Source organism: Camelus dromedarius, chromosome 10, assembly GCF_036321535.1.
Source record: "Camelus dromedarius isolate mCamDro1 chromosome 10, mCamDro1.pat, whole genome shotgun sequence".
NCBI classification, from domain to species: Eukaryota; Metazoa; Chordata; class Mammalia; order Artiodactyla; family Camelidae; genus Camelus; species Camelus dromedarius.
Window position 1 is genome coordinate 75,462,881 of NC_087445.1, and position 25,520 is coordinate 75,488,400.

Here is a 25,520-nt window from a genome sequence, read left to right on the forward strand (position 1 = left end):
TGAGCTGGTGGCCCAGGAAGGTGGACTACGTCTCGGGAGGAGCAGATGTGGAAGTGGAGACGAGGCAGTTTACTCGACCAGGATGCCCGAGCCCACAATGACAGAGCGTCCAGGGATGCTGTGGGATGAAAGGGTAGCCGGGATGGACGGCCTTTGGGCTGAGGGTTTTTTTTTTCCTTTTTTCCCACTTTTTGAAAATTTTTTTCCTTTTTTATTTATTTTTTATTTTGGGGGGGTAGTTAGGTTTATTTATTCATTTAGTTTTTTTCTTTTTTTTTCTTCTTTTTTTTTTTTTTAGTTTTTATCTTAATGGAGGTATTAGGGCTTGAACCCAGGACCTTGTGCATGCTAAGCATGAACTCTACCACTGAGATATACCTTCCCCACCTTTTTTTTCTCTTTTTCAAATTCTTTTTTAATCTTTTTTTTTTTCAATTGAAGTACAGTCAGTTTGCAATGTTGTGTCAATTTCTGGTGTACAGCATGTTTCAGTCATACGTATACATACATATATTCCTTCTCAAGTTCTTTTTCACTACAGGTGACTACAAGATATTGCATATAGTTTCCTGCGCTCTACAGTAGAAACTTGCTGAGTTTTAAGCTTTTTTGGGCTGTCTCCAAAACAATGTTTCGATCGTGGGAAGGTGAAGAACAAGGGATTAGGGCAGGTGGGCTGTCCAGCCCACACAGGGCAGGTGGGGTACAACATGTTACAGGTGCTGCCTCGACCTAGTTTTGAAGAGGATAGGTCTCAGTTCCCCTTCTTGGGCAGTATGCCAAGCCCCCACTCCAACCCCTTCCCTCATGGGCCCCCACACTCCATCCGAGAGTGGCTCCTGTGCCCCGGAGCCACTGCAATTATTTAAATCAGCCAATCCACCGAGAGCCTGTAAAACCTAGCTAACTGCCCCCTTGCCACGTGGAAGCTGCCTTCCACAGCTCAGCTGTGGTCACCCTGTCCCCAGGGTGCAGCCCCCACGTGGCCCCATGTGGCCCTGCGTGGCAGCCACCTCTCATTTGGAACTGTAAGTAATAGAGTCCTGCCTTTCATCTCTCCGAGTGTCGCTGTGTTGTGTCCTGCCATCAAAAGAATCTTCAAACCTTATAAAATAACAGGACAGGTGCTCCACACCTTTTCGCAGCCTCTGTATGATCTGCGAGGCTGTTCTAGGATTCAGACTGCCCTGTCTGCCTGGCTTCATGGCTTCTCCAACAAAAGTGCGATTTTGTATCTATCTGTGGGATTATCTTGTGCGCCGCAAATTGCCAGCCAAATAAGGAAGTATCTTTCTCTGACCAGAGGGGAGCCATTTGCTCTGAGCAGCCCAGGGACCAGCCTGGACCGCACTTCCTTGGGGAGGAACTGGTCTGACCTTACTTTTCAGAAGCTCTGATCTCCATGCCCAGACCCGGAGTTCCCAGTGTATTAGGAATAAATACGGGTCCCACATCCAGAGCCCCTCGTAAGGCCAGGCTCTGTGTAGAGTACTTCCTGCATCACCTTGTACCATCCGCCACCTGATGGCCCCAGTGTTACTGTCCCTGGTTCTCAGTGGAGGAAACTGAGGTGCAGAGGGGCTAACAGCCTGTCACAGGAAACTCCAGTTATGATCTTTAATCTGTTGACAACGTCATCTTGGTTGTCCGGAGTGTTTTTCTACTTCATAAGTCCTACCCATTTGCATTTTCCCAGCAAACACATACATGAATCCAGCAAAGGGTGAGCTGAGGGCTGGGTTATCACCCCATCTGATGGAGAAGGAAACCGGGGCCCAGAAAAGGCGAAGCCACGCCCCCAGACTGCTTACCCAGCAAAGCGGATTGTCAGAAACACGTGGCTAACCATCAGGAAACTTCAGGGGAGGGGAGGGATCCGTGCAAAAGAGCCAGCTGCTGAGCGTTAAAAGAAAGCCCAGGACCAGGAGAGACAGGGGCTGAGGGGCTGGGGCCTGCCCCACCCCCGCGCCAACACATGCCACACTTCCATGCTCACCCTCGACCCCTGACACTTTGTTGAAATCGTGGAGACTACTTCCTCCAAAGCTGTTCACGTGGACGCTGAAGCCCTCAGACCCAGTGGACATCTGCCTGGAGGTGCCAATGGAAGCAGGGGCCCCCTGTGGCCCCCTCGCTCATGGGACAAAACCAGAGTGATTGGGGACCCGGCTGTGGCCGGTGCACAGCGACTCTGCTGTTAGGAGGGACCCTCTAGCTAACCGATCTTTAAGGAAGATCTTCCTTCCCAAAACAAAAGGCACCCTGGAGCACACAGTGGATGATATGTATTCCGGCCCATGTCTGGTAAACTCTCAGCCGACAGCAGAAGGCAGGGTCAGTCGGGTTCTATTAGCTCAATTAATGAGGAGTAAGATGAGGCTAACATGCCGCTTGTCGGACGGCTCGGCACAGAGCTGGAGTAATAGAGTTATTAACCTCAGCCAGCCACCGAGTTCTGCGGCTGATTCCAACTCCATTTCCTAGTTCAGGCCTCCATTAATGGGCTGTTTATTATCCCTAATCCACATAAGGATCAGCTGCAGAAATATGAGAGCTTCCTGGAAGGACCAAGTGATAATAAAAGAGAGAGAGGCAAGAAATCCTCTCCATTTCGCATTTTAATTTTTCTTTGGTCCTACCACTGCTCTCTTAAGAATTGATAGCATTCTTCTCACTACGGAACACGTTAGAAATGGCAAAGTCATTATCCGAGGGTTTCAGTGTGTTGTCCTCCCAAACATGGTGTCATATGGAGCTAAAAAGTAGTAAGCTTTTAATCAAATTAGAGAGCTCTGGTGTATTAACTATATGCCGGTTCAATTTTTACTCTCATAATGTTCCATGATATCCCATTGTTTAAATTTAACATAGTGGAAACCAAGAAATCAAACCATCATTCAGCAGAATAACTTATCGACATTGTTAAACACCCTGATCTCGATTTTTCAGTTTGCCTGGCTCCGTGGGGCCCTTCCAGGCAAAAAGGTGATTTTTGTCTGTGTCTATTTCAGGGTCGCTCTCCCATCCCGCGTGCTACCTTCCCCAATTCCAGCCCAACGGGAATCTTTAAAATGTCTTCCATGGGTAAGAAGAGCAAGCAGACTGTGATTAGAGGAAGAATATTTTGAATAGAAATTAGTGATTTGTACCAACCCATAATGAGTAGATAAAACAATTACTCTCCGACCGTCACCCCTGCAGAGTGTAACGATTTTTGCCATTTTCACCTCTCCTTATGTAATGGAAATTCAAAATCACATGTGTATCCATCATAATGAATAATTTCACACTTCTTAGCGTGTAGACAAATCGGCAGCATGCCTATTTAGGGGGCGTGAGTGTGTATTTACTATGTGAAAACGAGAGAGAAAACTATCGTACACTTTGAATGGGAGTTTGCCCTCCCAGGAGTTGCGGTGGGGGAGGTACACGGCGCCAGCTCACAGGGTCACTCTGCCCGTGTGGCACTCACCAATTATAAATCACACCCACACATATTCCACTAACTCTCCAGAGCAGTGGTTCTGTCAGGTTAAAAGAGTAAGATTAATGCTCCCATTTAACAGATAGGAAAACTGAGGTTAAACGGAGTTTTTCCAAGTCAGCTAGCCAATGAGCAGGGACAGATCTAACCTGCAGAAAGGGTACCATGTAACCATTCTGAGCAAAGAGCTGGGTTCACAATTGGTCTCTTCCATGTGGTCTGGGGCAAGGGACACAGCTTAACCCCTGTTTTACTGAACAAACCAAACTTACTTTATGGGGATATTGAATGGACTAAATGAGATACAAAACAGGGACATGATTGGCACTCAATAGATGTCAGGTATCATGACCTTCATTCTTGTTGTCAGGATGATGATGAAGGTTAAAGACGAGGGGGCAGGAGGACCGGGGAGGGAAGACGTGTCCTCAGAGATTTGCCCTAGGAGCGAGGCAGGACCACTGCTGAGCAGAGGCAGAAAGTGACAGGAAGGATGAAGAGGGGAGAGGACGTGAGCCGGGGTTCTCATCAGCACCAGCAGTAGCCTGGATGGAACGTTCCGGGTCCGCCTCCGACCGCCAAGCAGAGACGTGCCCACAGAGCCACCTGGGCTTGTTTCAAAGCTCCGGCCGCAGGAAATCTGAGACGCAACCAGACCCGTGTGTCTGAGGGGCAGGCTGCCCTTGGGTGTGGGATTCCCAGCTCCTCCAGGCGGGGGGGTCGTGTTGAGCAGCCTGGGTCCCCTCTGTGACCCCTGCTCCCTGCTTCCTTGGGGAGAGGGCTGTGCCTCCAGCAAAAGCCAGCAACTCACCCAGCACCAACTGGGAGCCAAATGCAACAGAAGGGACCTGCCACTGCTTTCCCAGGGACAACTAGCCCTCTCTGGGCTCCTCTGGATGTGGGACACACAACTGTTTAGTTTAAGAAATGATAATAAATACAACATTAAAACCCATCACACTCTCCAAAGAAACTACAGAGCAGCTGCCAATTTGCACAAAACGACCTTGGACATGACAGGCTAATCTAAAACGCTGTCCTTGGCTGATTTCATCCTAGTCCCCAAATTTAGTCCAACGGAGCAGAGAAAGAGAGCCATCCTGGAAAACAGTACTAATAGAGTCGCTGCTACATCTGTTGAACGCCACCGCCACGGCTTCAGCCAGGGCCCCCCCTTTTACCCCCTTTCCAGGGATTTGTGAGAGACGCTGCGACAGCCCTGACCTGGGACCTTGCAGTTGGATGTGACCCAGACCTTGCCCTGCGGCGGGACAGCCAGGTGGGGGAGGAGGAACCGCCAGCCCTGCCTCCTCCGCGCAGCACTGAGGGAGGAAGATGCAGGGGGAAAAAAAGGAAAAAAACAAACCAGTCTGTCTGATACACCGCAAACTTCCCAACATCAATCAGAATCCTATACTCCTTCTCCACAGTAAACATTAATTTTAAAAGGAAACACCGTGCTACAAACTTGCAGCATGAAATGAGTGATTTTACAGCCAGGCAGAGGGCAGGCTTCGGATACAGCCTTGGATAGTTCCTTCTTTGTTTCTTTCTTCTTCTTCCTTTTTTTTTTTTTTTTTCTCCTCTTACTATTATTATTACGTTTTAACAAACTTTATAGCCCATTTTATTTGTTCTCAAATAACTTTCCCTCCTTCTTTTCGACACATCAATTACTTGGTTTGTTTCCCTCACCGTGTGATGTTGGAATCAAGAGATTGATACTGCTCAGCGGAATATAATTTAGTATTATGTGCCATGGGTTTATGAGGTAGGAGTCAAACAAAACATTGCATTTGAGCACTATCCATTTATTAGCTCTAAGAAGAGATTTATATTTGACAAGGAGACAATAACTTCGTTTCCTGATAAGCCAAAGAGGTCTATTTCTGTGTCCAAGACACAGAATAGCTTATCCTTCCCCAATAACTCTACTTACTAGTATGAATATATTTTAATAATAAAATTGATATATATGTAAATTTATTTTAATCTAATTTCATCGAACCCTCCTAAAAAAAAAAAGAGCCTTTGTAGATTGTTTTCACATCTGAATTATAGATTTCTGTGTCGTATTCCCAGATCGATTCCTAGGCTATAATTCTGTCAAGATTTCCTCCTGGTGTCAAAAACAGCAACACCACAGCCAGAGTGCTTTATAATTGGCATCACAACCCAACCAGAATTACAGCCCTGATATCTATCCCGGTGCCAGGTGGGTTCATTTTGGAATATTTCTCTCTTCCTCAGCCCATACCTGGACTTGAAGGTGTACGGCTAAAATTACTTTCTGAATCAATCATGAAATTGTTTAATTGAAAGCTAGGGAGGAAGAAGTGGGTTAGTCAGAGAGGCGAAAGGAGGAGGAAAACCCTCAGGGACGGGAGGGAAATACAGAAGGATGATTACACAGTGGCATATGATTAAACCTCTGCTGTAAACAAACATCTTTCTTTTCTCTCTCTGCTTTTCCTCTGCCCTGGGGTCAAATAAATTAAACTGACATTGTTTACTAAGTCTTTAGAAACTGATTTTTACTTGGGGGTGGACAGAGAAGTTTTCCCTGCAAGCCTGCCCTAAACCAGAGAGGTTCTTGAATCACCTTCCCTGCAGGCTCTAAGTAAACACGGCGCCCTCCCGCTGTTGGTCGTGCAGTCCTGGTCCAGGGCGCAGGGCCGGTAAAGAAAGCAGTCGTTTTTCCCCTCGGGGCTCAGAAAAATGAGCACTAGACTCTCTCCCTACGCGGTGTCAGTGGCCTGCCCCCCGCCTTCTTTTAAGTGACTGTTTTTGCATCTTCCCCAGTGCCTTTTATCTCCAGGTAGGCGATGAGTTTACACAGAAGCTAACTACTACACCAAAGTCTGTCCTATCCCCAGAAAACGGAGGGGAAGCTTGGCCTTGTGGCACTGTGGCCCCTGGAAGCTCACAGGCAACACAAGGAGAAAGACAGGATGTTCAGGAGGGGTCGCCGTGGCCCTAGAACCAAACAGACCGTTCAGCCTTCCAGGAGGAAGCTCTCAGGACCCAGCTCCAGGGAGACGATTGAGGCGGTGGAGAAGACTCCAACCGCGGAGGACAGAATGAGGCAGCCTCACCCAAGGCCCACCTCCTAAGCCCCAGAACTCGTGAACATCCCACTTTACGTGGGCTTCGCACACGAGATGACACGAAGGGTGTGGATCAGGTTGCATTGTCCGGGTCGGCCCAATCCAATCACATGAGTCCTCAAAATCTGAGAACTGCTCCCAGCTCCAGTCAGAGGGAGATGTGACAACAGGAGGTCAGCGTGTGGCAACGTTGCTGTCCTTGCACACAGAGGAAGGGGGCGGTAAGCCAAGGGTGGGGGCGGTCTCTAGAAGCTGGGGAAGGACAGGAAATGGACTCTCCTAGAGCCTCCGGAAAGGAATGAAACCTGTCCGACATGTTGATGTCAGCCTTACAGAATTGTACCACAATCAATCTGTGTTGTTTACGCCCCCAAGTTTGTGGTAGTTTATTACAGCAGTCATGGAAGACTAATTTTCTATTTTCTAAAACCAACTCATGCTATTCTTAGACAAACAACAGTCCTATTCAAAGATAAGTGATTTGCAAAATATATCCACCTTGGTACTCAGGTACAGACGTTGTCAAAAAAGTGTCCTAAAAGTTAAAATTAAAAAGAGAGAGAGAGAGAGACAGATAGAAAATGAATGCCTTCTGGAAGCAGAGTTACTCCAGGAAACATCAGAACCTTCTAGATAAAGCCTTATCAGTATACTTGAAATAATTTAGAGAGGACAGACTCCATGATATAAGAAATCAAAGAAAAGAGGATGAGATAAAATTTAAAAGGCGATGAAAGAAAACTGACAACATGAAGAAAAAAACTAAGGGAAACGTAAAAGCATTAGAGAAAAGAAAAATAAAGTAGAGGCAACAAGAAATACATATGATAAAAATATAAAGTTATCATGAAAGACAGATTGGGAAAAAATACAGAAAAGGAAAAAAGAAAAGCTACTAGAAAGAAATCAGAATTATGGGAAACAGATGCGAAATGTCCAACACACACATAACTGGTCTTCCTGAAAAAGAACACCCAGCAAATGAGCCGGAAAGATGGTAAGAAATGCACCAGACGAAGGTTCTCCTGAAATAACGTAAGTGGAAAGGATTCATAGTATTCCAGAGAAAAGTAGTAAAGAGAACCGAGACACGGCCTGGGGAGCGTAAACGAACTGAGAGGGAGGGGAAACCCTTTGAGCACCCGGACATAAGCAGCACACCGCCTGTAAAGGAAAGACCCTCGCTGGCCTCGGACACGACTGCGACCCCGCAGGTGTGCGTGGACGGCACAGAAAGGGCACAGGGTGCTGGGGGCGAGACGCGTGATGGGAGAATTCTCCAGCCAACAAACAGAAACACGTTCTCAAATGTGCAAGAATTTAGGACGCTTAGCCTGTATGTACCTTTGCTGAAACCGACTCAAAGACAAAACCCATTCAAATGAACAAGGAGTCAAAACTGATAAACAGAGAGGTTGACTTATGTAAACAGCTGGTGCTGAAATCTGAATCCAGCTGAAGAGAAAATGAAAACGCCACAAGTACAGTAATTGCAGCTACAGACAGAATGTAGTTGTTATATTTCTAGAAAGAAGAGCTTAATAATCTTAAAATAATCTGAGTATAACACACTGAGACAAAAAAGTTTCAGAATGTGTTTCTCCCTCCCTCCCTCCACCCCCACCTGCCAAAAGCAGAGAACGGCTGGGGGAGGGGAATGAGGAGGTGTGCATCTGGGAGCATTTTCCGTTTCATCTTTCTTATGACCAAGTCAAACATTCTGCTTCATTTCAGAATCGACAAATTGGGAAACACAAGCTTAATTAAATCATCCTGGTGAGACCAGTAGAACTAGAAACACTATCTCCTAAATCAGTTGAAGGGGAGGAGAAAAATCCAACAGCAGCAATAATAAAACTCAAAGAAAACACAGACCATAAAAAAGGATGGAAAACAAAGGAAACCAGGATGAAGCATAAAATAAAGTGCTAAAAGCAAATTAAGTGGGAGAAGCTCAACTATTCAAGGAAAAAGACAAGCAGGTGGAATAAAAACTATGAAACCTGATTTCATTCTGTCCACACGACAAGCTAAAACACAGCAAGCAAAGTAGTTAAAGTAAGTACATCCCGCAATGGCAGCAGTGCCGGGGCCAGAACGGCAGGACAGCCCTTCAGGTCAGGGGGACAAGCACCTGTCCGTCGTGGCCCAGGTCTGGGGGTACCGCCCCGCGCAATTATGCGAAAGAGTAAAATGAAAAATACCAGCACTGGAAAGGAAGAGGGAAAAGGATAAATATTTGCAGATGCCATGACCACCCCCCACTGAAGAACCCAGAGAATCGACTGAAAAGCTATCAGAAGCAGAGAGACAGCTCTAGGAACGAAGCTGGAATATAAAGTGCACAAGAACGAATCAGCATCTCTCTTATACTCCTGAAAAGTCCAGCTAGAAAATAAAATGGATGAAAATATCTTATCGCACATCAACAAGAACAACAGATCACATAACAGCTAGGAATACACTTCAGACGAAAAGCATGAGCCCCAGGGAAGTGGCGGTCATTTCGCGGAGAGGACAGGGCCGTGTCCAGGTGCAACAGACGAACTGCTAAATCGAATCGACTCCAGCTAAAATCTCAATGGCAGTTCATGATAAAATCATCCTAGTGTTCATTTGGAATAATAAATACACAAAACTGACAATAAAGAAGAGTAATGAGAGGGCTGTGTCCTGCACCGACTTGAAATTTATGATTAAACTGAAGTGGTCAAACAGCGCGGTACTACTGCAGAAGCAGGCTCGTGGGAAACAACGGAAAGTTTAGCGTACAGCCAGGTGCGCGAGAGGCTGTATAGGGGAGCAGACGGTGGCCAGAGCAGATAAAACGGAGAGCCCTGACCTGCCCCCGCAGCCCGGCTCAGGAGCCCAGTCACGACCTCGGCAGCAGGCAGCCCCAGGGAGCCGGGACTTTGTCAGTGACTAGCAGCTTCCCTAATTTTGCCTCCATTTCCGATTTAGGACCAAATTAGAGAAGGCCAAATGTGCTCCCCGAACCACGCACATAGGATGCCCTGCCTCCAGCGGGCCGCCTCCAGCCTCCCCAGGCCCACAGCCTCCATCAGGGGAGCCCTGAAGCCCCGCCCTTTCCACCAGAAGCCTCTCCCTCCCCTCAGTCAACTCCCTTGGTATAGACAGCAAGCTCTTACTTCACAGCCTTTGTTTTCTTCATTTGGGTGGTCTCTGTTTATTTCCACAGTGTCTATAATTTTGGGGTGCTCTCAAGTTCAAGTTAGTGGAGGAAGGACAGAATAGTCAACAATATTTAACATTGTTTTGAAAAAACAGCTAATCATTTGAGAAGAAAAAAGAGAGACCCGTACTGCATACCCACATCAAAATAAATCTCAGACGCATCAAAGATTCAAACGTAAAAAATGGTAAAAACAGTAGAAGAAAACACGGATTGCTTTGCATCACAATCCCAGGAGCAAAGCAAGACTGGTTGCTACGTGTTAGCACTCTCAGGTGCGGAGGGCAGGCCCGGCAAGGTGAGTGGCAGAGCTGGGCTCTGAGCCCGAGCTGGACTCCTAGGTCACAGGGAAAATGGGATGAGTGGGTGGGAGCGAAATGAATAGGAGACGCTCCACTTCAGGACGTGGGGAGGCTCTTGCAAGCTGCAAGCTGTCGGAGATCTGGCCGGCCGGGCCCCTGGGAAGACGGTGCCCCGGGGCGGAGACCTTCCGGAGGGCCGCGGCCCCGCCGGACGGGGACTGCTCACCTGTTGGGCTTGTAGCCCCAGCTGTCCAGCACGTGCGCCTGGTCCAGGTCTCGCGGGAAGCCGTGCAGCACCCAGCCTCTCTCGACGCAGTCCTGCTGGTCCAGGCGCTGGCTCAGCACCTTCATGATGATGCTGTCAGGGACTGCAGAGAAAGGAGGACAGCGGTCACTCTGCCATCCTCTCCTGCACCTCTCCTGACCCAACAGGAAGGTGAGGGAGGATCTTCGGCCGTGGCCCATGGGCTTCCTAACTTTGACCATGGGTTGAACTGGTAAAGAGGTGGGTTTAGGTGGACAGGCTGTGGGTGCCCGTTTCCCAGGTCCCTCCACAGTCCCAGCAATGGGAGGAACACGGCTGCCTGAGGAGGGGGAAAGCACTGGGGTGACCCTGAACTTGAACTTCCCCTGACTTCGACAAGTCACTTGCCCACTGGCAGAAGGGTGGTTCCCAGCCCTCCAGCGATGTGTGGGCATCCCTCCCCCCAGGATCCAGTTTTTGCAGCAAAAACTCTCTTCTTTTCACCAGGGTCCCAGTGGAAGGTTTCGTTTTCCTCGGACAGGAAGGCAACGGTGCCCTCGAGGCGCTCTGCCCATTTACGAGGACATACCAGCAACCCCTTCTTCGCTTCCCCCAGCTCTACTTTCCTGATGTTTAGAATCAAATTTCTCTCCAGAATCACAGCTTTAGTTATAACCAGAGACTGAAATAAAGTCTTAGGGAGAATGAGATGTCAAGAAGCCCCTTGTTTACATTACTGCAACTGACATTTTCCTGAAATTTATGCCTCTCTTCTCAGACTCATTAAATGTCCTATGTTGCTAATGTACTGCGTTCCAGCAATTTGCACTGCATTTTCTGCACTTTGCACTCATTTTTCCAGAGATACTTGGTAAATATTACCGTTGTTTGCTATGAACGTGGCCTCCATGACGAGCTGGTTTCCTGGAGCAGCAGTGACAGAGCAGCGGGCAGCTTCTCTGGAGATGCCTGGTTCCCTCCCACCAGCCATCCGTGTGCCACCCAAGTGCCCTAATGCACACGACTGAAACCCTCCCAAGGCCCCCAGGCTGACAGCCAGGTGAAGGCAGGGCGAGAGGTTCAGAAAAATCACTAACTGCTGCTTTCCTCCGTGGCCACAGCGTGCCGGGTTCCTGCCCTGTGGGCAAAGACCCCTAAACTTCAATCAAGTCATTTGCATTTCCTTCCCCGAATTTGTTCTTTCTCGCATCTTTCAGCCTTTCTTCCCGTCTCTTGGATAGAGCAGAAAAGGGATTTTTCTCTGATAAGATTTGGCTATCTTAAATCAAGGCAAAGTTGATACAGCTAATCCCATCCCTCCCCCGCTTAAACCTGCCATGGCTCCCCAGTGCTCTGAGAATGAAAGCAGTACTCTTCCCTGTGGTCACCAGGGCCCTGCAAGGTCCAAGACCTGCCTCCTTCCCTGGTGAATCTCCAGCTTTTCACTTCCCCTGGAATGTGGCAGTCTCTCCCTCCAGGACGTCCTTCCCCCACGCCTTGCCTGGACAAGACCCAAGATGAGTGTCCCCTCCCAGGACGGCCCTTAACTAGGTCAGCACCTGCCACCTTCCCCCTCACCTGCCACCCATCATTAACTATCTGGCCAATTCTTTGTGAAATGCTGCCTCTTACGAGGACAAAGGGCCATGCCCACCTCACGTTTCCATGATTAACACAGTGCCTGGCACATAGCAGGTGTGGAATACATAGACAGGAGGCCTCCCTTTTCAACGCTTCACTGCAACTAAACAAATACGTTAAGACCAGCTCGACCAGACGTTGGGGCGCTCGGAAGAGGAAGAAAGAGAAGAGAAGCCGGGCTCCAGGCACACGCACATCTGGGGTCTCATCTTAACTCTGCCCTCAGGTGCCAGCCGACACCAACTTGGCCACTCAGCCTCTCTGCGTCTGTTTCCTCAGCCACCGAAAGAGGATGCCAGGGTCTGTCGCCACGGGGCCAACACTGCATGTAGTTCCAGGCACACGGGAGACGCTCAGAGGGGGTGGCTGGTATTTCTCAGTTCAGGAGATGTATGCTGGGAATCGGTGTTTTGTGACTCTTTTCATGGTCATTTCCACCTCGGTCAAGGTGTTCTGAGCTGGCTTCTGGGATACAGGATGGCTGACGTCAAACAAGCCTCAGCAGCTAAAGACAGAGAGATTTAGGGACCTCTGTTCCAAGTCCTCTGTCTGTATTTCAGGAGTTGTTAACCGACGACCTCCCCCCGCACCAGGAATTGTCCGTATTCAGGGCAGAGGGGCAGGTGTGCCAGCTGCCTTCTAGAAGCCCCAAAAGGGCCCCCTCCCCACTCCACTGCCGGCGCACGCAGAGTGCACTGGCTCTACCCAATGGCCCCTGTGCGCAATCGGGGTGTGGGGAGCCATGCTCAGGTTACTGTGTGAATAAATCATGAGTCTCTGATCCAGAAACCACATGTTTTCTGTCAAGAGAAATAAATACAGATTAAAGACAATGTACGTTAAGAATGTGCCACAGAGCTTTCCAACCCAGGTCTACCCCTGAATATTTAGACACTCTCACTGAAGTAGGAAACTGCACAGAAGCAAGCCTCTCACAGTGGCTCTAGTGGAGCGTTAACGTGGCATCCTCGCTGTGTCCAGCTGCTGGGTTTACACTCCACGCATCGCAAGCAAGAAGCCAAGGGTCCTGCCCTCCTGAAGTTTACATTCTAGCCAGGGAGACAGATCATACACAGATAAATAAAAAACTGTTTCAGAGAGCCAGGAAGACTATGAAGAAAACAAACCAAGGGACAGGAGCCTGCTGGTCTGACTGGGTCCAGGATGGACTCTGGGGAGGTCACAATGGGCCTCGTGAAGATCTGGGGATGTTCTGGGTGGAGGGGATGGCGAGGGCAGGGGCCCCGAGGCTGGAATGATCTTGGCACATTGAAGAAGTGGGCCGGGGCCGGTGTGGCTGGAGCAGCGAGGTCTGCGGGAAGTGGGGGTAGGGAGGCCCTGCCAGGTCTTCAGGAAGGAAGGGGCTCTGGCCACACCCAGGCCATGTTGGGAAGGATCACGTGTTGGTCTTCGATGCATACGTATTGAATGAGCATGTAGAGATTCATCTCAGGATCCTGAGCTAGAACGTCCAGAAGCGTTTCCAGCTTTGCACACCGACTGCTCACTTTGGGGGATCAGCCAGTGGAGTCCCCACGGGGGTCCCCAGGGCCCAAGGATGTGGCTGGTTGACAGCACTTGACCTCCTGTAAAGTCTCCAAGGAGCTCCGGCTGAGAAACCCTGAATGCAAACCAGCAGCTCATAGCTCCGGCTTTCTGAATTTCTAAAAGGAAACCATCTTTTGCTGACCCCGCCAGCACCGTGCCCTTCAAGTCCCTGGACACCCTGAGCATCTGCGGGACACCCCAAGTTTCTAGCAATGCCCTGTTAGAGAGAGGCCAGTAAGTCAGACAGAGAAAGACAAATATCACACACAAACCAGAAATAGACTCCCGGACCCAGAGAGGCCAGCTGTGGTAGAAAGAGCTCTTTGCATCGCTCTCCCAGTCCCAGGTCAGCCCCAACCAGCTGGGAGACTCTAAGCTCCAGTCTGTTCGTCTGCAGATTGGGAAGGTGGGTGGGCTGAGCTGTCAGCGGGGTGGGGGCTGCAGGAGGATCTGCAAATATAGCTGCTTTTATGAGAGTTCCTTAGAATAAAAGCCGGAAGACTCAACTCTTAGCCCCTGGGTTCCTTTCTTTGAGCAAGTGTGAGCTGAGAGCCCTGTGGTCCAGCCATGGGACCTCCCTGAACCTCAGTGTCCTCCTCTGTGACACCTGCCTCACTGGCTGTTGTGGGGCCTGGAGACGGCTCACAGGAGCTCCCAGATCCATCAGAGGTCTTTGGAAGGGATGTGTGAGCATGATCTTAATTCCTTCTAGAAGTTTGCCCAGATCCCCAGCAGATGGCTATGATGAAACCACTGGCAAGAACATGGGGCCCTTAATCACAACATGAAGCCCCACATCTGAGTTTGAATCTGGCTTTAGGAGAGCGCTGTAGGCCTGGAGTGGACTTGGCCTTTGAGGAGGAGGTCCGCTGGGTAATTAGTTCGCTGACCAGTGACACCCAGGGCTCATTAAAGCCTCAGTTGTTTGAAGGCAAGGACTGGATGGGGCCAATAATTTGACTGTTTTCTTCAACAGTTGGGTCCTGCTTGGAAACCAAGCTGCACTGCAGGAGGGAGGGCTGAGCTGCAGCCTTCTCGGGACAGCAGTGGGCAGTAGGCTCAGCGCCTTGGTGATTCTGAGAGAGAAAGGCCTGGAAGGTCAGCCTGTGGACCTCCCTCATTTCAGTGTTAAGAAACCAAGGTCCAGAAGGGCTGTGGCTTCAGTGACCTGCCCAAGGCAGTTTGTTAGCTGGGAAGAAATCTGACCAGACAGAAACACAAAGAGATTTTTTGTTTGGGATTTGTTTTTTCCCTGTTAATTTGACAAAGAATTCTAGTGGGAATTCCTGACTGGCATCAAAAGTTAAAATGTACATGCCTTTTGGCCTAGCAATCATGTTTCTAAGAATTTACACCTAAGATACAACAGCAGAGATGGCAAAAGATGTGCACACAAAGATGTTCATTTCAGCGCTATTTATAATAGTGACAATCGGAAACAATTTTAAATGTCCATCAGTAGAGGACAGCTTAAATGAAGAATGGTATATCTATGAGATATGATATAACGTAACCTTTGAAAAATCATTTATATTTATGTTTGTAAGCGAGCAGGACTATTTGGGGCCTTCCTAGAACAGACCCCTCCACACACCCCATGTCCTCTGCCTGCCTCTTGTGTATAGAAAAACATTACTCTCGTAGGCTTCCCCAAGTTCCAAAGAAAACATTTAATCAGAGACGTGAGAAAATGCAGAAAGTAAGGAAGACAGCCAAGCAAGACAAAATAATAACAGTTTAGCCATTAAACAAAGTCAGGACCTTCAGTGTCTCCTCCAGGGCTGTAGATGGTATTCTGAGCTACATCCTGTGGCTGTTTTGCAGAGACTGAAACCCCCACCAGGTGGAGGAAGTTAACTGCCTGCTGCCCACACGCATGTGGACCCCAGACGCGCCGGCTGGAACCAGGTTGATGACCTTGACTCCACATGACCTCACAGCAACCAATCAGAAGGACGTCCACGAGCTGATCACAGCCCACCATCCCCAACTCTGTCTTTAAAACCCTCTCTCTGAAAGCCTTTGGGGAGTCAGGCTGCCCTCGACGCCCTGCTTGGAGCCTGCAGTAAACACTGCTCTTCCCCTCACCGCAACCCAGGGGCAGGAGGTTGGCTTTGCTGTGCTCGGGCGAGTGGACCCAAGTTTGGTTCGGTAACATGTTGACTTGGAAAGAGGTCTCTGACAGAATAGCAAAGGGGGAAAAAAGCAAGTAAACAGCTTGTGTAATATGGTCTCATTTAAATATATCTCAACCTCCATACAGACACCCACACATGCACACACTACACACGCACAGGGGAGAGAGGGGCGTGAGTTAGAGCTGGTCGCTGGGGGCTGGGGGTCCAGGAGCCGAGAGAGAAAATAATGTAAGTCAACACATCCTGGCTGGAAAGCCGACAGACTCCGGAGACACAGGACACGCGGGGCTTCAGGGGGCAAGGCCGCATTTCCGGAAGACGCGGGAAGAAGGTGAAAGCTGACCCGGATGCCAGCTTTGAGCCAAAACCAAAACAAGCCCCTCTTTTCTGGAGTCACTGCTCCTCAGAGGGCCTCACCACAACTGTGGATCAGTAGTCACCAGTGCACTATTCGTTTAACGCCTGTATGCCCACCCTCTGCACCCACCCCCGAGAAGGCAGGGACCCCTGTTAAGTCAGGCTCACTGCTACGCCCCAGCACCGGGCATGTGCCACGTGCCACATGGTAGGCACTTAGAAACACTCTGAATGAGTGAACGAATGAATGAGTGAACGCAGAGTGCCGTCCCCCAGGACCAGGACTGCCTCCTGAGCACTGGGTCAGGCCCCGTGGCTGTGGGAAATGCTTCTCCCCCAGGGGTTCCTTTCTCCTGCATCACAGCCGACCTGGGGACTAAACAGCAGTCAAGGGAATGCATGCTGACGTCTGGGGTTTGTTTCAAAATAGTCCTGTTGGGGGAGGGGTCTTGCAGGTGGCTCTGGATGTGCCAAGGGTGACCACAAACACATGTGGCTTCATTATACCTGCGGTGATGGTCCTGCAATTCATTATTCTAGTCTCTCTCCTTTTTATATATGTTGAAAGGAGAGCGAATACTCCATCTAAAAAGTAGGGTTTTAGAAACAGACTCACAGACATGGTAAACACACTTACGGTTACCAGGGGGCTAAGGGGGTGGGAAGGGATAAACAGGGAGCTCAAGATTTGCAGCTACTAACTACTATATATAAAGTAGATAAACAACAGGTTTCTTCTGTATAGCACAGGGAACTATATTCAATATCTTATAGTAATCTACAATTAAAACATACACGAAAACAAATATATGTATGTGTATGTATGACTGAAACATTATGCAGTACACTGGAAATTGAAACATTGTAAACTGACTGTACTTCAATTTAAAAAAGATTAGAAAGTAGGGTTTTTGTTTAAAGGAAACTATTTAAAAGCCTAAAGAAGGTAGAAATGGCCACTGTGAGAGACCACTCCAAAGGGACAAAGGCGGGGGGATGGAGGGGTGGGGAGGGTACAACTCAGTGGTAGAGCACATGCTTAGCATGCACAAGGTCCTGGGTTCAATCACTAGTGCCTCCATTTAAAAAATAAACAAACAAACAAATAAACAACTACCACCCCCCTAAAAAAAACCCAAATTAAAAAAAAAAAGAAAACAGAGGCAAAGGATGAAATCTCCCTGGAAGGCTCTCCTCGCACCCCAGAAGTGGCTCTCACTTTGGGGGGACCAGAGGTGCTGAATGGAGCCCTCGCCCTTCGGTAAACCTGCTCTGGACCCCGGGCCCTGGAGCCCGGCATCACAAGTACTCGCCCAGATCTGCCCTTCCTGGCAGTCCTGGGGAAGATGCTCAGAAACCTCCCATGAGGGTGTTAGCCTCTCTGTGTCTCAGTCAAGGTTGAATATTGGTACCCGGAGCCCCCGGGGCCTGGGAGAGAGTGGGCTGTGAGGCCATGGGAGCTCAGTGATCCTCCCCAGCACAGGGGCCTCCTCTGCAGGCCTGGTAAACACTGCTGGCGGCTAAAACGAACAACAGACCCCTCTGGACGCCACCTCCAGGGCCAGTGAACTTGACAGTGCGTGGCCCTCCTGACGGCGGCGTGCAGGCCCAGGGGCCAAGGGAGAAGCCAGAAGACCCTGCCTGCAGTACATCTCCCCGAGTCCACCCCTGCTCCTCCCTCCCGAGGCAGGATTTCTGCTCTGCATCTTTGTTTCACCGCTGCCTTTCTTCCCCTGTAGTCTATGGACTCGCTTTTCCAACCCCACATGGTCTGACAAGCCAGCTCAGCAAAAATGCGGCCTTTTCGGAATAGATTTCGCTTGCTGTGTTCTGCTGAAAGTTTAACATCTCCTTGATAATTCTGTGCGTCTCCTCTTCATCTTCCTCTCAGAGAGAGGCCCTCAGCCCCGTCTGAAGTCTCCTCCACTGAGTCAGGTGCCTCGGGCTTGATTTCCGGGCCTGACAGTTAACATGTTACCCTGCATATAAGCTACTGCCAAAGGCTACCTCTCCAGAACGTCCTGTCTACCCTAAATTTAGCAAAGTGCAAGATATGAATATCCTATTATATCATAAGGCCACACCACACAGTTTCAGGATTTTTTTTTATCCTGAAAATCTTCCATAAAAGATGGCAGTCCTCACACTGACCTCGGGGTTATTAAAACCTCAATCCATTTATTCCCTGCCTGCCGGGTATCCTTGGCACTGGAGTTGACGGGGAGCCATGGTCACAGATGAGAGGTTCCCGGGCCCCTCGGGCGTCCCACCAGCTCCCCCACCTACCCCACCCAGGGCACCTGGCCCACCCTTTGTCTTGAAGGGGAGCCTGTTTAGAGGCCCAGGCCCCCCTCAAGCTCTCTCCTGCACTTCAGTTCCACGGCTCGGACAGAACGTGCCGCTGTGCGTCAGGCCACCCATGAGGTGACTGGACAGGACTGTTCTTCCTGAGCCACAGGTCTGACATCCTCAGTCAGGTCTAGCTCAGAGAGTGGGCGAGTGGGAGTCAGGGAGGGCCCGGAGAGAGAGCATCTGGGCCAGCTTGAGATTCCCCTGTGGAAACGGAGCTGAGGACAGAGGACTGGCTGGGAGCCCTTCCTGCTGCCGCCTGATGTCCAAACTGCCTCGTTCCTGTGACGCCCCTGACCTGGGGCTCAACTTGGGGAGGCAGGGGCACAGGGGCACTGAGGCTGCTGGAGCCGGCCCTGGAAAGCTGGACAAAATGTGGGAAAAGGAAATAGCTCCCTCAGCTGGTGCTTAAAAGTAAAAAAGACCCAAGGTTGATTGATGTACCTGAATAAACCATTTAACCCTCCCACCACCCCAGGGCAGATCAGAAAAAGCTGAGAAGCTCAACCCACCCCCACAAATACACTCAGACACCCACCCACACACACCCTGGCACTCTCCGACACCACCTCTCTGCACCCCTCCAGGATGCACACACACACACACACACACACACCCGCTGTGATGCCTTTCTCTCTTCAAGGCCCCATTTGAAATCAAGTGAAGTGACACTAGGCTCTCTGTCAGGGTTCATGGAAGACTCAGTCTCTTCTGTCCCCCCTCCCAACATCCCTGCACAGTCCCTGGGTCCCACCGCCCTCCGGAATGGAGCCCAGTGGGAGAGTCTTGGAGAGGAACCAGACTGTGGAGGAGAAAGGGCTGCTTTTGTTTTGGGTTCTGACTTCCATCTCATGCATACTGTGCTTGACAGAAACGGGGCTCCCACCCCCTCACCACGTCTCAGCCCCAGGTTGGGGGCTTGGCCCAGGATACAGGTTGTAATTCAGGGAAAGCTAAACGCCACCATGTCTGGGAGACCGTTGGCCTCCGGATGACACTGATTCCTGGCCGCTGAGGCCTGTAAGCCCTCCTTGCTGCCATAACCAGAAATCAGGAGTGTCTGAGAAGGATCTGCAGTGCCAGCGGCGCCAGGACCCCGGCCAGGTGTTCCGTTAATGATGCTGTTTGTTTATTATTTACTGCCACCTGCTGGTCAACCATGGATCCTGCCCCCCAAGTTGGCACAACAGAACATTTCTAAAACCCATGTAGGAGGTCACTGGAGAAACCGGGCTGTTGGAATTGGTCGTGCTCTGCAATTTTTCAGCGAGGAGCAGACCCACGGACAGCTTGTCTCCTTCGTAAACTCCAGTCGCTTGCCCCAGACAAGCCCCTGCATGGCCAGTCAGTGTTTCCCCAGCACAAGATGGAACAGATGTCTTCTAAGACTTCCTTAGGTTCCGAACGTCTGTATCCTAACATCTCATTGCTTAAACAGCAACATTTAAATCTGCATGGCAGACAATGGTGCCAGGAGATAACAAATTTTTTAATACTGGCTTTTTTCCCGAGCCCAGAAAAGGACATTGGGGCTGGGGCTGTCACCAGCTAGGAGGACGTTCTGGATTGTCCATCCCTCGGTGAGAGGCTACCCCTCTTCTACCACTTCCCATCACTCCTCTTGTTGCCACGTCTACTCGGGCCGAAAGCAAAGATAAGATTGAGGGGCCCACACCGCTGACCCATCCACAGCTGAGAGGCAGCCCCCCAGCAGGGGGCCCCTGGGTTTATCTCGCAAAGGAGGTTTTAGATGAGAGAAAAAGACCATTTAAAAACAGACATTCTTTGCAGGAAGGGTATAGCTCGGTGGTAGAGTGCCTGCTTAGCATGCACGAGGTCCTGGCTTCAATCCTCAGTCCCTCCATTAAAATAATAAATAAACCTAATTCCCCCAAAAAAAACTCCACAAAATTTTTTTTAAAAAAACAAAGCTAAATAGCTTTGATTTAAAAAATAAAAATAAAGACAGACATTCTTCTATAAATAAATGGTGCTTCACTTAGCAAATCAATAAGACTTTTCATAAAAATGCTCACTTAGATACACAATGTCTAACAATTGGATAATTAGTTATTCTTAAAACACATTTTTGCATCTTTTAGTGGGGAATGAGACGAGGTCAGCAGTCTGTGTGTGGACTGGATTGTTGTAAAGTGCAGCGTGTTAACGTTAACTGTACACCGCAGATCAAAGAGTTTAAGGAACACGATTTTCCTTCCATTTTAATGAAGTCGGGGCTCAGAACCAGATATGCTCCCCAGGTCTCAAGGGCGGCGAGAATGCCACTGCCCACATGATCTGTGAGGAGAGAATCAGCCTCTACCGGGAAACCAGGGGACAGCCAAGAGCCCTGTTTTCTGGGACAGAAAAGACGTCACGGCATATTCATCTAACAAGCATGAGCTTGGCTCTGTGCTAAGCGTGGATGTTCTAATACAAGCAGCAATCCATGTATTCTTCATAACAACCCTATTTTACAGGCTAGGAAACTGAGGCACAGAGAGAGGAAGTCACTCACCCAGGGCTACACACTAACAGGCTGTGGGGCCCAGATTTAAACCTGGGCCACCTGGCTCTGGGGCCACCTGCTCACTCTCTGCCGACATTTCAGGGGAAGCAGCAGCGTGAATCGTGCCCTCCACTCACAGCGTGCCCTTGGGCAAGTCACTTTTCCTCCCAACTGGTGTGTCTCCTCTAAAAGGGAATTGAACTCTGCGGTCTCTGAGCGCTCAGCAAGCCCTTATGTGGCACGTCACATCTGAAGACATTCCTGGAGTCACGCCATCCCCCAGGCTCCTGAGGACCTACAAGGCCATCTATGCTCAACCTCCCAGGTCACAGGATGCAGCCAATCTTCAGCAAAACCGAAGCACTCAGTTCCAGCCTCCCCCACGTTGGTAGATTAGAGGTGGTCACGCCTACCGGTGGGAGGTGGGCTCTTTTTTGTTTTGTGGGAGGTAATTAAGTATTTATTTTGATGGAGGTACTGGGGATTGAGTCCAGGACCTTGTGCATACCACCTGCATGCTCTACCCCTGAGCTGTACCCTCCCCGAGAGGCAGGCTCTGATCCCTTTCCCCTGGAATCCAGGCTGGCTTACTGACTAGGGGGATGAACAGACTCGGGGGAAGCTCATTCTGGGACTTCTGAGGCTGGGTCAGGAGAAGCCTCATGGTCTACCCCGTCCCCCACCCCAGCCACCACTGCTGCCTTGGCCTCCTCGGGACGCCAGTGCTAGGGGAAGCTGGCCACGACACGAGGGGCCGACTCACCCGAGGCCGCCACGCTGGGAGGAAGCCCAGGCCGGCCACGTGGAGCGGCTGCAGGGAGAGAGACGCTCGACCAGCCGCAGCTGGTCCAAGCATCTCATTCCAGGCACCGGGCACGGGGAGGAAGACTCCTGCCCCAGCAGATGCAACAGGGAGAAGAACCGAGGAACCAAGTCGACACCAGAACTGAGAACCTCCCTGGGGCCGCAGAGGAGCGACTCAGCTCTCTCCTGCCGTTCGAGCCATGCCAAGGAAGGTAAGTCATCAGGGAGTCAAGGCCTCCCTGCCACGCCCTGCCTGAAGTCCTGGGAGCACCAGAGGCAGAGCAGCCTGGGCTTCTGCCGGTTCCTGTGACCCCAGGGACCTGGCTCCCAAAGCTGGCATCAGTCACAGGAAAAGAATAAAGTACCAAAAAATCCACATGTGAAACATATGCGTACACTCAACGATGGTGCTACCATTGCTTCTTCTCCAGTGACAATGACACTGCCACTACTATTAATAATAATGAAGTATCCAGCAAGTGGCCCATCGTGTGACGTGCGCTGCGCTAAGCATTTCACAGACTTTTCAGTTAGACACCTAACACACCGTGACTTTGACACTGCGAGCAGCTCGCCTTCTAGTGAGGGAGCCGTGGCTCTGAGAGGCTGGGTGGCTTGTCCCAGGTCACACCGCAGGGCAGGGGCAGAAACTGGAGTCAAGTGGCGATTCCACAGCCCGGACCTGCAGCCTCTCCCTTGACCGTGCAGGAGTGACCGTGGCTGGCCACCTCTCCAGAAACCCTCAGGCCGCCTGCTGCTTTCTGCCACCTGTTCTCCCTTGTTCCTTCAAGACGAATGGGGTCTTGTCTGTATAGAAATGCAGGCCACAGGAGGAAGCTTCTGGGCTCCCGATGCCATCCCGATGTCACACAGCGCCATCCCGGGCCAGCTGCTGTGTGCGCCTGCCGTCCTTCCTGCCTTCTTTCCTGCCTTCCTTCCTTCCTTCCTTCGCAAACATTCGCTGAGCTCCTACTACAAGCCACACGGGCAGGCGATGGGGGCCGGGGAGGGGGCAGATGGAGCAGGAGCAGAAGCAGGCAGTGGGGGTGCCGGGAGAGCAGATACCGGGCTTGGAGGGGCCCCAGGCAAGGTCCATCTGACCTGTCTGTAACCTAACTGTGTCCAAAAGGAGAGAGGGCAGTAAGATGGGAGCTCTAGCAGTCGAGGTCACGGGTGTGTCCCATGGGATGTCCCTGGAGGGTGAGTGGGGGTGGTGGGCACTTCGCTTTGTACTCCAAACTCTTCCCTCACCTCCTGCCCCCAGGTCTGTCCACCCCCACCCCACAAACCCCTCCCTCTATCCCGTGCTCCCTTCTCGCCCAGAGCAGGGCACACGGGGCAGAGCTGAAGGTGTGGGCCCTGTGCCTCCCCCAAGGCTGTCACGGCCGGGCCAAGTTCCCCACCAGGAAGTCTCGGCGCTGCCTTCCAGCTGCCAGACCCCGGCAGGTCTCCTGTCCCTGGGCTGTTTCAGGGACGTGGCTACTGTCAGAGGTGTAGGGGCTGCAGGTCACAGCTCAGGCCCCAGTCACAGCGGGAGGAGAAAGCCGGTGTCAGCTCCCCTCCAGGGCATCTGGGGAGGGGGGAGAGGGGCTTCAGTTGCACCTGCCTCAGGGGGTGGGAGGGGGCTGCACCGGGAGACCTCCTGGCTGGAGGAGAAGGCTGGGGCCTCGGGGTCCGGCCTGTCGCAGACGATTTCACAGCTGAGTAGGCTGGAAGCCCGCAGGGCTGTCCGTGGAGGGGAGTTGCTTCCAGACGCTCTGCTCAGAGTGAGAAGGCCACCAGGCGCCTCTGGGCCCACTGCTGGTTTTATAACCTGGGTGCCCGACACCCAGCAGGCGCCGGGCGGGCGCTGGGTCCGGCCCAGGCAGCCGCACTGCTCCTCTTTGGTGCCACGAGACCAGCCCACTCTTCGGGGGGGGGGGGGGGCGTTTCATAGAACAGAATGAACAGCGCGAAGGAGCTGCCTCAGGCTCCCCCCGGCCTGGCCATTCAAGAGGAAGCCTTGCAACCCTTTGGCGACGGAGCTTTGGACGGCGCCCCAGGCAAAGCACTATTTTAATAACGTAGAGAGAGGACGCATACTTCTGCAACGGAAGTCTAGTTTTAAAATACGAGGAGCCGGACCCTCTAGGGGCCCGGACCCGTTGATAAACAGGGCGCTGACCCCCTTTCTCCAGCTGTCCTCATTAGCAGGCCTCTGGCCCTCAGAACGCACCCCCACCCTGAGACCCGCGGCTCCGCTGGGCCGTCTCGGCGGAGAGGCTCCTGCCTCCTTTCCAGAAGGAAATCTTTGTAGCAGTCCCAGCGGAAAAGTCAAAAGTTTGACTTGAAAAAAGGAGCTACTTCAAAAGCATTGTCAGACCGAGGTGAGGGTGCCTTTAAAAGGCATAAATTACACGGGTGTCCATTAGTCAACCCAGAGGCGAGCCCACAGTGGGGGCTCCGGGTGGGGTCGCCAAGGGGACGTGTGGGGACACATCTGGGGGAGGCGAAGCAAACAAAATACACGTTGAATAAAAGAGTAAATTAAACCGCTCTTGGAAAAAAAAGGGTAAATTAATGTGTTTATTACTTACTGCTTGGACTGCACGCGTGTGTGTGTGCGTGTGTGTGGAGAAAAATGAAAGAAAAATGTAGGGTTTTTTCAATAATAAAAAGGGAGTTGCACCGCAGGGCCCCTAAAGCTTGTGAAAAATTAAACTCGACGGATTCAAACTGTCCTATTTCCACTTCAAAAGAAGAGAGGCACTGAGCTCTTCCCAACTTATCTTCAAACGCCCAGCACCCTAGAAAGTTTCTTTAAAAAAATAAAGCCTCCCGCTCCCCCAAGCACAGCACCGGTTACTGTGCCCGCCGTCTCTCCCTCCCCTAATTATACCCCTGTGAGGCTATTAATCAGCTGGTGAATTATTTAGCGAGTCATGCGCTGTCTTCAGCTGGTACAAACACACCGCATGCAAAGACTTGCTGCAAACGGGTAGGGGTCCCTCGGGGTCTCCCCTCTGCGGTAAGACAGCTTCCAGCTCGCCGAGGCTGCACTGCTAAAAACAACGAATCGCTTTCCGCTTACCTCCTCAGATGGGCAGATTTACTTTGTCTTTCAACCCAGAAACTCTTTGCAAGTTTTTAACAAAAGAGAAAAGCTGGGGTATTGTCGAATCTTTCGTGTGCATTTAGTGATGAGAATATTAATTCCCCTTAAAAAAAAAAAAGCACTGTGGCTGAGCACTGATGCATGCCTCCTGGGGTGCGGACTCGCGGAAGGCTCTGGAAAACGCTCGTGATCACGCCAGTTTGGGGCTGGTTTGGCTTGTTTGTGTTCCGAAGGCCGCGTTGGCTATGGTGAGGTCTCATTACCAGAAAGGGTGCACATCAGTCTTGAATCTCCATCAAATCTCCCACCTCTTTTCAGGTTCTATGAGGCCATGCGGGACCTTCTCCAGACAGAAATATTTGGGAAACACAGGGTAGACGGGAGGGGGCACAGGTAACACTTGGTAATGATCTGCCTTCCACACTATCTTTTCTACACACCAGGACTTGCGCTTTTAGGGCGAAGTTACTACGCCAGTGAAATCACTGTTTTCTCACCTGAAAGTCAGTACGTGTCTGGCATGTGCACCAAGGAATCTGGGCTTCCTTTAATTGAACGCCTTTAGCTGTTGGGGGTGGGGGATGCTGGCAAGGATGGGGCTGGGTAAGGAGGTGAAGTGAGGTAGGGGCTCACTGTAACTTGGCCAACAAGCCAGGGTGGCAGATGCTGGAACACAGAGTTCTCCTGTCCGCTCCTGGAGCGACAGGAGATGTGAAAAGTCTGACTTCAAAACCCCACCCTGGGGACACA

At 50.8% G+C, this 25,520-nt stretch overlaps 1 protein-coding gene across 7 annotated transcripts in view; it reads right to left on the reverse strand.

The window, feature by feature from the left end:
- AK8 (adenylate kinase 8) overlaps nucleotides 1-25,520 on the reverse strand; it is a 117,956-nt gene that overhangs the window by 35,384 nt on the left and 57,052 nt on the right. For all 7 annotated transcript variants that reach the window (XM_031450771.2, XM_064490646.1, XM_064490649.1 and 4 more), the window contains one exon: nucleotides 10,313-10,454. In XM_031450771.2, coding sequence (XP_031306631.1) covers nucleotides 10,313-10,454 — 142 coding nt within the window. The remainder of the gene's footprint in view (nucleotides 1-10,312; nucleotides 10,455-25,520) is intronic.